Below are 16,618 nucleotides of genomic sequence, written 5' to 3' on the forward strand. Positions count from 1 at the left end.
GAGATACTGATCAAAAAGTCCCTTGGAATAATCATGAGCTAGAAACCGAGAGGAAAAAAATTATAGAAAAAAGCACATTAGGGAGGATAACAAAAAATGAATCTTTAGTGAATTCAGCTAAAGAAATGAACAAAGCATTAAAAAAAAAATATTTTCAAAGCCAAACAAAGTTATATGGATGAAAAAATTTTGAGATCAGGGAATGTGTCCAAAACAACTTGGAATTTAATTAATTTAAATATAAAAAACAAAAAAAAAGGTTGTGAAGAGCATAGATGAAATAGAGGTAAATTCAAAAGTATATAATGACCCTACGGTTATATGTAACACTTTTAATGATTTTTATGTCAATGTAGTTGATTCTGATGTAATTCCAAAAATAAATACACCCAATTTTTCAGTACCTAATTTAGTACCAACCAAAAAAATAAATTTAGATGTGAACCAATCAGTGAGACAGATATCAGTAAAATAATTTCCATATTTGATAATAAACTATCATCAGGCTTCGACGATGTTCCCATAACAGTAATAAAGCATGCACAGAGTTCACTTAAAAAACCATTTGCACACTTAGTAAATTCATCATTTATATCCGGCATATTTCCAGATAAATTAAAAATTTCTAAAGTAAAACCTCTTTATAAAAAAGGGGACCAATTAGATGTTTCTAACTATCGCCCAGTAGCCTTGTTACCTGTCATGTCTAAAATTTATGAAAAAGCTATGTATAATCAGCTCGTTAACTTTTTAGAAAGTAATGATCTACTCGATAAAGAGCAGCACGGTTTTAGATCAAACCATTCTGTAATATCAGCGGCTGCTACATATATTGAGTCAATAATTGATTCTGTAGATAGGGGAGATAAAGTAATTGGAATATTTATGGACCTAAGCAAAGCATTTGACAGTGTATCTCATCATAAATTGTTAAAAAAATTGGAAGGACTAGGGGTTGTAGGAATTTCACTAAAATGGTTTCAATCATATTTAACTAATAGGAAACAGTTTGTAGAAATTACACACTTAAACAATCATAACCAGATGGTTAAAACAAGATCGCAGTTGAGAACAATTAAACATGGTGTACCACAGGGTTCTATTTTGGGTCCTCTACTATTTCTTACATATATCAATGGATTACCCAATGTTATTTCAAATTCAACAATGAATACCATCTGTTTATATGCCGATGATTCTAATCTTCTTGTAAGCGGAAAATCGGTTCATGAGATAGAAAAATCTGCCATCGATAACTTGATGAACATCAATAACTTTTTTTCAGATCATCAGCTATTACTAAATCTTTCCAAAACTAATTTTACACGCTTTAATCTAAAAACTAATACCAATTCAGATTACCCAGCACTAAAATTAGCCGATGAAGATATACAAATTGTTGAGAACACTAAATTTCTAGGATTATACATAGACAGTAAATTAAGCTGGAATGATCATATTGATCATGTGGCAAATCGAATGTCAACAGGCCTATTTGCACTTTATCGATTATAAAAATTTTGTAAACTTGAATCCCTAAAATTGGTTTATTTTGCTCATATTCACTCACATTTATCCTTTGGTATAAGTATTTATGGAGGAACATCACAAGCTAATTTAGACAGAATTTTAATTCTCCAGAAAAGAGCAATACGCATTATGTTAAATTTGGATTGGCAAGATTCTGTTAGGGAAAAATTTGAAGAACTAGGCATAATGACTGTATATAGCTATTATATCTATCAATGTATACTATATACTGTCAAAAATTCAAATAATGTCTCACTGGTAGGGGATTCTCATCAATATTATACCAGAAACAGAAATAACTATGCAACACCTTCACATAGATTAAGATTTTTTGAAAAAAAAAACCAATGTATATGGGTATAAAATGTTACAATGCTCTTCCAACAAAACTAAAGGACTACAAAATTTAAAAATAATCTAAAAATGTACTTTTTAACCAATCCCCTGTATTCAAAGAACGAATTTTTCCTCTTACATAATATATTAGAATAAGAACTTTTTCAATAGTGATTATATCTTTTGTACTTTTTTAGGATTAAGCATTATGATTTTGATCCAATGTAATGACGCCATTCGTGCACATGTTTGCAAAGTATGAATAAAGTTGATTTCATTTCATTTCATTTCATTTCATCTCATTCATCTGGCGATGGATTTCAATAGTGGTTAACACCACACCTTAGTCCACAGAAATCGAATCATAAAACATTCACACTTGGTGGGAACATTGATTTTCCTTTTCATTGTTTTGGCAGCTATGAAACTATGAAACTTGTTTATGCCTAACTGTAGCATAGTAGAGGATATGGCTGAGGTGATTAAAATATCGTTGATTTAAAAAACACCCTTAATTTTACAAATATATAAAGTAACTAGCTGACCCGGCGAACTTCGTATCGCCTAAGTTATAGGTTTCCCCTAAGACAGACCGATGGAAAGAAAGTACCGTTACGTTTAATTTTCAAGATGATTTCGTTCGCATCGCTCAATCACGTCCTGGTTGAAGTTCGTTCGCTACGCTCACTCACCTTTGGGTTGAAGTTCGTTCGCTACGCTCACTCACCTTTGGGTTGGAGCTCGTTCGCTACGCTCACTCACCTTTAGGTTGGAGCTCGTTCGCTGCGCTCACTTGCCTTCAGGTTAGCTCGTTCGCTACGCTCACTCGCCTCCAGGTAGAAGAAAATAGCCTGAAGGTTGAATGTAAATAGTTGTAAATATTGTTTTTTGTATTAGTAATCGTGTTAAAGTGACGCTGTCAATCCCACATTGTGGGTAAAAGACGAAGAAGAAGGTATTAAGGTATTAAGGAAGTTCGTTCAGGTTGGAGCTCGTTCGCTGCGCTCACTTGCCTTCAGGTTAGCTCGTTCGCTACGCTCACTCGCCTCCAGGTTGAAGTTCGTTCGCTACGCTCACTCACCTTTTGGATGCAAATTAGCTATTGTCATAAATGTAAAAGAAATAATAGTGCTGCACCCTGTTGGTAATCCTTGTAACTTTAATGCTATTGAACAACATAGAACAGAACCAACTTGTTTAATTGAAACAGCTGTTAAGATTCATTAATTCCATTTCTCATAAGGTTAACATGGGAAACTCCAGAGCCACTGGGGCGGAGCCCTTTTAAGAATTTCGAAACGGGAAATAGTTTACGTCCGATTCGCATACCTACAGAATTTACACACCAAATTTCATAACGATCGGTGAAGTCGTTCCGGAGGAGTTTGCAGACAAACACTGTGACACGAGAATTTTATATATTAGATATCTTTAAAGCAGCATATCATTTTTAAATCAGTTATTTTAAAACCAAATTAACTTAAAAAAAACTATCTAAATGAGATTAGTTCATACTTTGACTTACAAAACATAGCTGCTTCTGATGGCACAAATATTGTGTACTCTCCAAAGTTTTCAAAAGCATCCTCCAAGCCAGAGAATCGAACAAGCTGCAAGAAAGATGACAGTTTCTCCTCCTCCAATATTTGGATAATGCTTTTAGCTGGTGAAAAACAGAATAATATTTTAAGATTAATATTTTATCAGTTGTAACACATAAATCAACCTTTAATTTTTAAAAACCAACTTCACCGTGTAATCTTGTAGTCTTGTTACTGACTAAGGTTGACATGTTCCTTAGATAACTTAAAAATCATGCTCTTGATTCTTACATTAAATTTGCAGTTTTTGGAAACATTTTTGAGTTAATACATTAGTAGATCACTCAGATAAATATAGATCAGTTATTAACAAGGACGGCGGAAAACATAAAACAATCCAAATTGAACATAGAATGATTTAAGTCTTGTTTGTTTGTATGCCTAATATAAACTGGTGTCTCCAATATTTGTCCAGCAATGTGTTTTACAAATTAGGGTTTTACAGGTAGGCCAACATCAGGTTTTCACCAAGTATATTTGGGATGCACTAGAATGCTCTTTAAAATCTCAACTTCTTTAATATATCAGTAGAGGTTATAAAGGCAGCGTTGGGATTTAGGATGGATGTTCATAGTCTGCTGTTTGTGATATAAATACAGTGAATAACTATGTATAACCATGACAGTGTAACTCACTTGGGCAAACTAGTGCTGACTTCAATGATAGAATAATGCATGCAGCAGTCACAATTTCAGGCTTATCAGCTCAAAGCGCTACCTTCGATCTACTGTTTTTGATACAAGCTTGTTAAGTTTTTAACTAAAAACTTCTTTCTCACCTCTATCTGGCATCAGAACGTTGTCTACCAAGTAAATTACTCCATTGAGTCCAAGTGTAAAGTCCGCTCGTAGCCGATTGTCATCTACTTTGACACCTTTCCTATCACAACCGATGGTGACCTTGCCAGAGCCCAGAGTGCGCACTTTGTGTTCGTCAATAATAGCAGGAGTACACATTGCATGAGGCACTATGTGGTTGTCTAGCAGTTCTGTAATCATACCAGTTGTATATTATTATTTACAACTATGATACATAACATTTGGAATTGTCAAATAATGTATGTAAAAGTTGAACAATTTATTTTAACATCAAAGCGTTTCTCTGTGTTGAAACTTTAAATCTACAAAACAATAATAAGAATGATACTTCCGTTTGGATCAAAAGCATAAACCCTTAACCAGGCGATGAGGGAAAGTTTTAGGAACCGATAAAAGAAAATGGAGAAAGAAAAACCAAGCGTAATAGGAAAGAAATGGATCCGTTTTAAGCACCAGACAATGTTGCTGAGTCAAGAACTGGACGTGTTATAAGAAGGGGAGCTAGCAAAAACATGAGTGGAGATAAGTTAAATTAGTATAGATGAAAAAGTCGGATGGAATAAGATATCCTGGATGCTGGAAGAAGTAGAAAGATGAATTAACCAAAGACATGTAAATGTATAAAAAAGTGTTAGAAGTTAGTTTACATGGCCAAATACTTTCTTGGGTGTAAATGGCTATGGGGTAGGGATACATTTTTCATTGAAATGCTTTCAAAAGTTTATGTTTCTTAGGCAATTTTTCTATTTGGCTGTTCATGCCTTAGCTATATGTGTATTGTGGCTATCAAGAGGAAAAATAGATGTCCAATGTCATACTGGGCAAGGTGTGAAATGTCCCTAGTTATTGTTGTAAGTGGTTATAAAGCAAACTTAATAAATCAACTAGAAATTTACTTCACCTGGAGGGTTTTTGCTGCTGAGGTATTAATTTTGTTACAGAATATCAGCCGATTCTCTTGCCAGAACAGTCCATTAAATATGTAATGATTGGCAAAAGCTTAGTTCATTTTGAAAAAATCTTTTGATTGGTTGGCAAGCCCTGCAGATATCTTCATCCAGGTTAATTAATTTAATTTTAATTAAATTAATTAAATTTTTATAAAGGTAACTTTAATTTTTACCTCTTAAAGCATTTCTGTCGTTCAGTATTTTACTAAGTCGTGAAGGTTGAATCTTCGTGAAAGCTTCATCTGAAGGAGCAAATATCGTGAAAGCCTGTTCTGGGTCACGCAGTTTGACCATAAGTCCTGACTTGTCCATAGCTCGTGATAGTTCTTGGAATCTACCGTCCTGAAAAATATTAGGTGAAAAATATATTAGGCTAGTTGGATAAATATTATCAAAGGTCTTTAAAAATACTTGTTTCTTCTGTGTATAATTTTTTTCCTAAATGAATAAACTTAAGTTGAATTATTGAGTTGAGCTGTCTTACCTTATACAATTATTGGTTGCTATTAAAATAGATACTTATCTGATTTACCTGAGCCAGAAGTTCTGCCAAATCCCTCTCCAGAGAGTAAGAAGGTTCCAACAGGCTGCTGATTATGTGAACCACTCCGTTGTTTGCTTCTTGGTCCTTGCGCTGCAGTAGTGCACAGTTCACAGTTTCTATCTGGTGGACAAAAAATTATTTCATAAAATTTTTTTAATGACAAACTTTAGGAACAATAGGGTACTTTGTTTTCCTGACCTGCTAAAAACAGCCAATAAAATTGAAAATGAAATAAGAAATTAAGAAGCGGTGACATGCAGGTATTACATGGAAGAATAAAAACTATTAAAAGAGTTCCAAACACCTGTCAGAAACATAAAAAAGTAGGGAATTAGTAGTTAAAAATTATAGTCATAATTCAACCAGTGTGTACGCTAGAGTATATGAGTATTTAAACAGTGGCCAAAACAACTTAATATCTTGTTAAAATGAAATATTGAGGAAAAGTTAATGAACATTTGAAGACAATGTGCAGAGTTTGAAGAGTATATTGAAACACAGATACACATAGAAGACCAGATGTTGAGATGAAGGAGAATTTTAGGTAGCTTGGTCATGAAAGAAGATGAGAGGACATTGTGATGATTAAAAAAGTGTAGGGGCACCAAAAATCAACTTGGATTTGAGTAAGTTTGTTATGGGTTTGATATTGGCAGATCTTGTCTACAGGTTGTGCAAGAAAGCGCCATGTGGCCCTAGCTTCGCCTGTACAGTTAAATAGTATTTTATATATGTTTGGCCAGACCCCAGAACACAAGATACATAAGACATATTTATTTTCAGTTGACATTTTTGCAATGTAAGTAAGATGCTAAGTTACCTTAGTATCGTATTGTGACTCTTATACCTCCTCAAAGGGCGGATGACGATCGTTAATTTTTTTAAAGAGTGGTGGCCTCTTTTAACCTTGTATTTGCCTGTCCACATTGACTAACTGGTGCAAGGATCGTATACAGCAAAGTGAGTGACCAAGAGGTGAGCCGATACAGTACAAAGGTGATAAAATGTTTACAACAGTGACCTGGATCCGAACCCACGACATCGCTTCCTTGGGCCCGAAGTCTGTGACGCTACCAAATAAGCCACCGACTGACCTTAAAATTTATTGAAGACATTATTTAAATTGATTTGCCTTCTTCAGATCATATTCAAGAACATCAAACCTCAATTTTGATGAAATCGTTGAAACATTAAACACACACAAACAAATATACAAAACATAAAAACATTAAATATTTTACTTCTACTGTGGCCACAGGTAGGCCTTATGCACTGACATAGTCCCCGAAACGATCGTCATCCGCCCTCTGAGGAGGTATGAGTCACAAGACGATACTAAGGTAAATTAACCTCTTATTTATATGTTAAGTGACTCGAGACTACACACAAATGAAATTTACGATGTATTGGAAGAGTCAAACATTTTTCATGCAGAGCAATAATTGTCAAAGTGAGAAGTGTTTTACAGACTGTACTTTGAAGTCTACGATGAAAAAATTACATTTTAAGTTAATTAAATAGATGATAAATAGTGGTCCTCCTAGAAATAAATAGAATTTGAAATAAACATTAACCAATCTCATCCTAGTTTAATCCATAAACCCCTTGAAATTCTTTCTACACAGTTTTATTTACAAACAGTTTGCTATTTAATATCTTGCTCAATTTGGCTACCAAAACGTTAATGTTAAATTGTCACTATTTCACTACAGTTAATTGGTCCTATACACATATTTTCTATATTGGCAGGTCACATGATACAGACCCGACTAGAGTACTTGTTGATCCGCAGTTTGTGTCCGCTGTATCGTGTTGGTACCAGCAGATCAGCCTTGAACTGAGCTGAAGTAACTCGGCCCTCCACCAGGTGATACTCCAGTATAGGTCTGAGCTGGTCTGGACTGGCTGTGTCCAATCTGATCCTTCGGTCCCTCGGCAGATCCTAGGAGGAACATAGTTCTTGAAATGCCATTAGTCATTGGGCTGTCGTTAATGATGCTATGTAACAAAAGTTTTTCGTTAGTACAGACAAGGAGATAGTACTCATTTGTCTTTGAACTTACAGTGGTGCAGTCGTAAATTTTCCAATGCGGAAAAGCTTACCAAGGTCACGGAAAAATACAGGTCGCTTACCTATAGCCTATATAGTTTCTTTTAAAAAAGCAGAGTGGGAATATCAATCCCACGTGTTCCCACCCTCACCAATGCTTTGGTAGTAACAAGACAATGATTTGGGCCATTCCTTACCAAAATCGTCATAAAATGCTAATGATGTAAAAGTTTATAAAATAAAATACATCCCTCACCGTTAAGAGCCATCGCAGTGTTCACACTACCTTGAGGACAATTTGATGATATTTTACTATATAACCTGGATTCAACTTAACTCAAACTGTACCTATTTGTTTAAACAAACCAGGAATATTTTTGCAAGTATATGATATACAGTACCTGTAACAAATTTAAAATCAAAATATTAATTTAGTCAGACTTACTTTAAATACTTCATCTGATGGTACAAAAAGAGTGAATGGACCATCGTTACTCAGTTCCCTTGTTAGGCCAGCCTTTTCTATATATTTGACAAACTGACTTGCACCAAGCTTCTTGGCTGTCTCCAGCACATTCTGTAGAGGTGTTACTGGAACCAAATAAAATGAATGTGCAATTCAACTTTGAATAGAAATGTCAACATAGATTGTCCCATAATGCAAAACTGTCACTCGATTTATATAATTAAATGTTTTGTCTATGTATTGCATAGAATCATGAAGTTTTGGTTATTTTTAGCGAATTTCCCATATGGGGAATACGCTATTACCGTAGTACTCATGGTAAGACCTGGACGCGGGACCAATTTTTTTTTTCGTTTTGAGGTCCCTAGAGGCCAAAAACACCATCCGTTCAAATTCATATATATATATATATATTTATATATTTATATATATATATGTGTCCGTTAGCACGATAACTCGAGTAAAAATGATCCGATTTTGATGAAATTTGGTACAAACGTGAAAACCTACGTTTATTCGAACGAGTTCGCGATCCAGCATGATCGGACCATGGGAACGGGGGTTTACGGGGGGTTTTATGGGGTAAAAATAGGTTTTTCCCATTTTTGACCCAAAAAACATAAAATTTAGCAATTTCTTTCCAAACCATTTTGTAGAGCTTAAAAAAACAAATAATTTAGTATATTGAAGCGTTATTATGCGCCTAATGGTTACGGATCCAAAAAATTGTAAATTTAAAATTCCCATGTTATTCTTATGGAGAATAAGTAAACTGTTGTAGTTTGCTTGTTTATGAACATATTTTGATCAAATTTGGAAAATGTTTTTATTTCTTACTAACTATTAACATTTTACAAAAAATTACAGTTTTACCCTCCCTGATGCAGCAAACCTAAGTACTTGTTAAACTAATTCTATTTAAATAGGGAATAAATGTTATATTTTTAAGTAGACATTTCAGTGTAAATCCAGTCAGTCAAATGGAAATTAGCTTAGTCTGCAGGTTTGCTGCGGCGGGGGTATTCCGTTTGATAGCAGGTGTTTTGGACGTAAAAAGACGGAGAAAAATGGAAAAGGAAGAGGGGTAGAAAGAGTTTTCTACTAAAGGATCAAGTTTTGGAAAAGTTTGAGGCAGAAATTCAGAAGTGAAATACAGAAGAATTTGATGATGGTGGTTTTGCAGGAGAGAATAGCTGATGGATGATGGTTGAGGTTATCAAGGAGAATACCTTAGTCGATGATGGAGACAGGTGGAAGTTCTTTTGGATAAAAACTCTAGATTCTAGATGAAGGAGGATTTGGAAGGTTCTTGGAGAATATTAAAGTAGATGGATGGTGGTAGTTCTAAAAGGGAAGAATGATTCAATGATTGAGTTATAAGTATTTGAAGATAGAAGTTTCACAGGAGAAGAAAGGGTGTGGTAGAGGTTCTAAAAAATAACTCAAGAGGACTGAGGAGGTATAAATTTTGGAAGTATAAACAAAATTGGCAGCCATTCTTTTACTTCTAAAATATTCATAATACTTCATAAATTCTAAAAAAATATAAAAGTACTTATCAAGAATAATATCAAATAAAAAAATTAACAAAATAGTTTCTTTGTTATTTATCGTGGATAGGCTTTGATTGATAAAAATAAATCCAATCAGGATACCAATCTTTAATGGTTTCTATTTTATTTTAAAATATAGCACTTTCCTAGTACATTGAACACAATTAAGTCGTGGAATGATGGCAGTTCCACAGTAATGAATTAAGAGTAATATTAATATTCCTCAAGATTTTCTTACTATTTGCTTATTAATAAGTAATTTTAACCTTAAAAAATGTTTTGGAATGGTACGTCTTAGTAGTTGCATTACCTCCTGTACATCCGTGAATTCCTGGTATTTGTCTGAAGCCCTCACAACATTCATATCTCAGCAATCTAGAAAATATAGATGATTTATATTGAATTTTTCAGATTTTATTTGTAACTGAAGGGTTGTTTTGTTAGAATTTGGGTTGTGAACAGTACATATTTTACTGCAATGCAATCTTAACAAGTTTCTTGAAAGAAGTAAGTTGATACTGTTTAAGCTTTAATTGAAACCAAGGCTCCATTTCAAGGGGCAGGTCCAAGTCAAGTCCTAGTAAACTTATGTCCAGGTACAAACTCCTAGGTGTTGACAAAAATCGTAACAAAATAATTGTGCTGTAAAGTCACACCTCTTAACATGGCTGAAGGGCATTATTTCTACCTAACATGCAGACGTACATATTTTAAGTGACAGCCTCAATAAAAAAAAATAATTCAAACATACTAATTGTTTATCTCCGGGGCGGTCACGTCAAAATCGTGAAGTTCTTCCGCGATTACACAGCTATATCCCACAATCATGGAAGCATTATACACTTTTTCGGCGATCACGGAGACATCGTGAACGTCGTCCGCGATTCCGGTGAATTCCTGAGTATCTTCCACGATTACAATTACGGTGCAATTCTGAACACATTCCCCGACTACGGATACGTCACACACATCTTGTAATGTTTTGAAGACGTTGTGAACGAACATCATCATCCGTGATCACGGAGACTTCATGGTCGTTTTCCGCGACCGTAGCAAAATTCTGGCCATCTAGCAATTCCCAACCCACAATCCCCTTGACTACCATGATTTTGATAGAGTCTAAAACTAACCATAACAATACTTGCTAATACTCTACATAAATATCAGCATAAACAGAATTTTAAAACTAATATTACAAATCTAACTTTCTTCTAAAACAAAACTAAGAGTTTAAATGTTTATATTTATTTTCAAACGTAATGTTTAGCAAAAATAAGTTTGTATAACTCCTTTCAGTTTTACTGTTTTACAAGTGATTTTCCACTTTGTTTAAACGACTTACTAATAGGCTGAAACAAATATTTGACTTGTTCAATTGCTACTCACGGCTTTGATCCACATACATCTCGGCTGTTCCAGTATTTACACTCTGTCCAGATCTGATGTTTTGTCCCTGGAATCTCCTCCACCACACATGCGTTTGGTCTGCAAACATAAAAACATCTTGGATAACTAAGGCTAACGTCAAGAGTTGTCAAACACCAATAACTTCATCACTATTTGTTAATTTCTGTCAACAGTTAGATGTAATGATATTTCAATAGAAAATATGTCATTTAGGTTGGGTACATCTAAATGTAATAGTTTGATATATATGCGTGATCGCTCTTAAACAACCCCCTCGCGTAGCCTACCTTTATTTCCATTGCTTTAGTGCACGTGTGTATTATACTGTTGTCGATTTTGAAGTAGTGCCTAGTTTGTCAGGCAAGTATCGATCAGTCGCCGGTATCGACGTCGGTATGTTGATGTCGGACTCAGAGGTTGGTCTGCTTTGCTGTAGTGCTATATGTGTAGTAGTACTACTGTTGTCGATATTGAAGGAGCACCCAGTTTGACAGGCAAGTATCGATCGGTCGCCGGTACTGTATCGACGTCGGTATATTGATGTCGGAGGTTGGTCTGCGTTGCTGTACAGTAGTACCTATGCTATATATTTGTTTTGTACTACTGTCGCCGATATTGAAGGAGCGCCTAGTGTGTCAGGCAGGTATCGATCGGTCGCCGGTACTGTATCGACGTCGGTATGTTGATGTCGGAGGTTGGTCTGCGTTGCTGTACAGTATTACCTATGCTATATATTTGTTTTGTACTACTGTCACCGATATTGAAGGAGCGCCTAGTGTGTCAGGCATGTATCGATCAGTCTCCAGTATCGACGTCGGTATGTTGATGTTGTAGGTTGGTCTGCGTGATCGCTCGCAATCGCTCTCTCGCGTGACATACAGGTGTTATCTCCATCTTCGTCTCGGCTCGGCCAAATGCCAAAGTCTTCGACTGTTCGACTTTTGCCATTACGTTCGCCCCTCCTCCTGAACGTCGATTTCCATCGCTAGTTAATTTGCTTTCAGTCGTTATAGCCAGCGTAATTGTGCTTGCGAAGTTTATACCTATATAAAGAACGTAATGAAACCTTCTGACGAATATAGACATTTACAGAATGAAAGGTACATTCCATAATATGCAACTGTCAATGTCATTACATATTTAGTCGTTATTAATATTTGTATATATGTCTACAGTCTGTATGATGGAACCTGTACCTATCTTGACCCGGTCTACCCGGGGGCTTGATAGTCGATAGTGGTTCAAGGGACGGGCCAGTTCCCAGGTCTGGATGTTCTGGAGACAGGTTCCATCATACCGACTGACGGTTCAATTCCAAACCGTGTCCTTTATAGAAAAAACAATTGCGATATTGATTGAGATAAATTAGTTATTCAGTTATCCGTTATAGTACACTGTTACTGTATAATGTTAGCATTGAAACCAACCTGAGCAGCTACATGGACTTTGGGTTTGCGTGACACAATATTGGCTGAATCATTTCAAATGCAGTGCGACTTTTTCACAAAGAACGATAAATTCTCAACTGCATTCACTGCCTAGCACGGTTGTTGTTGCGTGTTGACACAGATCACACAACACATTTGTAATCCAATACTTTCAGCGTTGTACTGAAGTAACCTAAATAACTGGCTAGTAAATTATAGAACTTAACCATCATTGTAAGTGGTTAGGTTGTCTTTCGCTATCGTAGATATTGTGCACGAGTGCACGTCTCGTTGATGCAGTAGCATATAGGTAAAAAATGATCCGATAAAACAGGTTATACAGATAACAAACTTAGCAACTCTCCATTTCCAAACTACTAAAATAGTCCTAATTTAGATCTACGTTTACTGTTTGTTATCTTCTCCAACTGTATAACGATACCTGTATATTTTTAAACTACTGATTGCATTCTAAAGCGTTCCTGAGTATGAATTACACTTACAAACAGAAACACGTTTCACTATATGATTTTACACAACTTTTGCAATAAAATACACTAGCTGTGTCTAAAGTCAATAAATAATTATAATACACTAACGCACGAACAAGACTCTTTCCCACTTCGTAATTTTACCACCCCGATTTCTGAACCAATTTCACATTAGGTACATTATAGTCTACCATTGCCTTACCAGAGATATGCCTTAATTGAGATGGGTACGCCTCCTTCCCTCCTAGGTGCGTATTTCAACCCATGATTGAAGTAGAAGGGTGCGTGTAGATTGATACTGATGTGTATACAGTAAAAGCATTGTTACTGACTAAGATCAGCTGTTTCTTAAGCCAGGATCACTATAACCCCTCAGCTACCCGGCCAATCTCTCTTCTCATAATCGACCCAAACTTCTGTCAAGGCCCGTAGATATGGCAAGGTCTATTTTGATAATATAAGCCCAAGGAAGGACACAATATGATGAATGTCATGGTACATCATACTAGTTGACCCTTCAATTGACCAACAATTAAACAAAGCGCCGGCGCCTCGCCTCGTGTCGCTCGCCTATTGTTTATTGCCCTGTGTTGTAGGCTTATAGCCAGGAAGTGCTCCTCGTATAATGTTTGTTGCTACATTAATTAGTGTACAATGTCAAACGAATTGCATTACTGTAGTTGGATACCCGAGTGGTTAGAGTGTTTTTATATTAACGTAGTCAGTTTAAAAGCAAGCTAAGCAGCCTGGAGCTTCGGTCCTCGTGCCCCAAGGTTAAAATCATGCCAATCACCAGCTCTTCGCTATAATACCTTTAATACTTTACATTGGAATGGCGACCATACTAAGTAGGGGTTTTAAGCCTGGAGATGAGTGTAGTCTATGTAATAGTGCCACGATCTTCTGGGTCTCGCCTGATGTAATGTGTAAAATTCTAGGTTGTTAAGTTAGTATGAAAAATAATAATAATAAAAAACCCTAGCTGGTTTGACCTCAAGAAATGTTTGAAGTACTTTTTAAAGTTCCACGCCTTCGGCCTTCAAACTGTGTCGCCAAATCAATTTATTGGGCTTTTAGATTATTATGATCAATGCATCAGCAGGTTTTCGCAAGTATCGAAGTTTTCAATTATTCTACTTTCGTTTTTCTCTCACACCGTGTGTCAACGTCGTCCCAACATATCACCACAGATTAAAGAGAGAGAGAGGCATCTTTCTCGTCTGTAGTAGTGTAGTACATATCATGAGAATAAAGAGATATAGCTACATGTGTCATTTTGTGATGCCACCAATCAAACAGGATGGATGCCTTTCGCCTCAAATAAAAATGAATGATGAGTTATAGGCACGGGTTTCTATAGCTAATTCAATGTATTTATTTCATAGCCCAAAGATTGAGGAATGTACGATTTCAATCTGTCTGAATCTACTCCTTCTAATTCGTCTAAGTACTACTAAAAAAATTGAAAAAAAATTAGTATGCAAGCATTTTAACCTCTCAGTTTAACAGACCCAGCAGTATGAATTGGATCGCATTTCCTTTAGTACGGTACGTTTTCCGTTCAAACCGCCCGAGCAATAATCGTATAAAATTTTAGTTTGTATCACAAGATCTGAAATTGTAATATAAAGTATGGTTATTGATGTTTAATTAAAAGAATAAAACCACTCCCAGTTAATTGAAGCTTTAGGCATGTTTTAATGGCAGAGACATTCTAAGCGTTCGGGGACTTTCCAAAAAGACAATATCTGGTATCGGTATAACTTATGTGGTAACTTATTGTTATTTAAGTATAGAAAATGACATTTATAACTCATAAGAATGTTTTATTGTAGTGGACTACTTACTAAAGCTGAATTCAGTCGCATTGTACTGAAAAACTATAATGTTGAGCATAGTTTAGCGTCATTAGTTTAAGCTTGTGAAAACACATTTGTTCACTGTAATACAAATTAACAAATCCATTTAAATTAAATAAACCCCGCCTCTTTCAATTATGCATTACAACCCATAACATCGACGAGCTATAATGTGTAATACAACATTTTTTAAATACCTAAAATACACCAAGCCCCTAAAACAGCCTTAAGAAACACCAAAACGATTGGTTATTTATTTTTTTTAAATTTAATTATTGAACAGTGTTTTTTTTTTCATAACCACCGTAATGCAAACTCACTAGAAACGCTAATTACTTAAATTTTCTATTGCTCTACTAAAAGTGAAAAGAATTACCCTTGCTCCTGCGCAAGTTTGATGTTCCACCAAGGGATGGTAGACCCGGAGACGTTCCTGGAGACGAGCAGCAGGACGAGGAGGGTATAGAGTGGTGCGCCACTAGGCCGAGACATGACTGCCACTGTCACTGACACTGGTGGAACGCCACCTCCGCTACCGCCGCTGCCACTACTGCTACTACTCTACAGTTACGTTACAGTGGCGTAGTAGCAATCGATAGGCCAACTCGACTTCGATACCATCGATAATTTGTTCTTAAAGAGTTTAAGAGACGAATGGGAAGCAGAATACCAATTAAGCTAGTCTGAGGTAATCGATAGGTTGAGTCAACTTCGATGCCGTCGACGTTATGCTCAAGTAGAGTTAATTAATAGTAACTAATCGATAGGTAATAGATACACAATCGATAGGTCAAAGTCAACTTCGATGGGACGTTATGTTTGGTTTACCTATTTCATTTTGTGCCGTTGCAAAGGAAACTGTCCAAACCCTAGAACGGCTCACGATTCGGCTCCGGCGTAGGCGCAATAAGAAATCCGATATTACTTTATGTTCTCAGACACTATCATAACCCAATTTTGAACGTGCTATAAATCAAATTGGGTCAATACTACAAATTGTGGGATATAGGCTAGTTAGAGGTCGCGTTTAAGCGATATAATTGTAGGGGGGACTTGTTTTTTTATTAACCATAACTATAAATGCGTCTAACATGTACCACTATGAAGCCCAGATCTCTACGAATAAAAGTTTCGTCGAGATTGACACGGCCGTCGTCTGAATACCCCGAATCTGCAATAAGTGATCGTAGAAGCACATCCAGGAATCCTTATATATAATAGGTGAAGGCGATTTCTAGAAAACACTACTCCTCCGTTAATAATGGACGGATTTTTACAAACGACGTGTCAAAATAAAGTATTTTTTGTGTAGACGCCCCCTTTCACTAATTCCAATAATAAAAACCCTCGGGCTTTGCCCCATAGGTCATCAAAGTTGGAGTTTCTCCCATAAGATTAACATGGGGGAATCTAAATATTTAATTGGAAACTTTGTCCCCACTAATTTGAGAGAACGGCTGGGCGTAGAAACTTGGTAGGGGTGTCCAAAGAAAGGTCTTGGTCTGTAGATGAGTTATCAAAATAAAAACTAAGCAAAATCCCTTAGGACTCTGCCCCAGAAGCCATTAAAGATCACTCCACAGAGT

At 35.9% G+C, this 16,618-nt stretch overlaps 1 protein-coding gene across 1 annotated transcript in view; it reads right to left on the reverse strand.

Moving 5' to 3' along the window:
• LOC128991442 (transforming growth factor-beta-induced protein ig-h3-like) overlaps window positions 1-15,573 on the reverse strand; it is a 42,307-nt gene extending 26,734 nt beyond the window's left edge. Inside the window, exons 1-9 of the mRNA XM_054414318.1 lie at window positions 15,409-15,573; window positions 11,235-11,333; window positions 10,159-10,223; window positions 8,275-8,420; window positions 7,545-7,721; window positions 5,768-5,899; window positions 5,409-5,577; window positions 4,246-4,455; window positions 3,392-3,529 (exon numbers count right to left, since the gene is read on the reverse strand). Coding sequence (XP_054270293.1) covers window positions 3,392-3,529; window positions 4,246-4,455; window positions 5,409-5,577; window positions 5,768-5,899; window positions 7,545-7,721; window positions 8,275-8,420; window positions 10,159-10,223; window positions 11,235-11,333; window positions 15,409-15,524 — 1,252 coding nt within the window. The 5' untranslated portion in view covers window positions 15,525-15,573. The remainder of the gene's footprint in view (window positions 1-3,391; window positions 3,530-4,245; window positions 4,456-5,408; window positions 5,578-5,767; window positions 5,900-7,544; window positions 7,722-8,274; window positions 8,421-10,158; window positions 10,224-11,234; window positions 11,334-15,408) is intronic.
• Window positions 15,574-16,618: the final 1,045 nt, after the last annotated feature.

Source organism: Macrosteles quadrilineatus, unplaced genomic scaffold, assembly GCF_028750875.1.
Source record: "Macrosteles quadrilineatus isolate MER2022 unplaced genomic scaffold, UCM_ALF_1.0 Scaffold_4__1_contigs__length_99947679, whole genome shotgun sequence".
In the NCBI taxonomy this organism is placed as follows: domain Eukaryota; kingdom Metazoa; phylum Arthropoda; class Insecta; order Hemiptera; family Cicadellidae; genus Macrosteles; species Macrosteles quadrilineatus.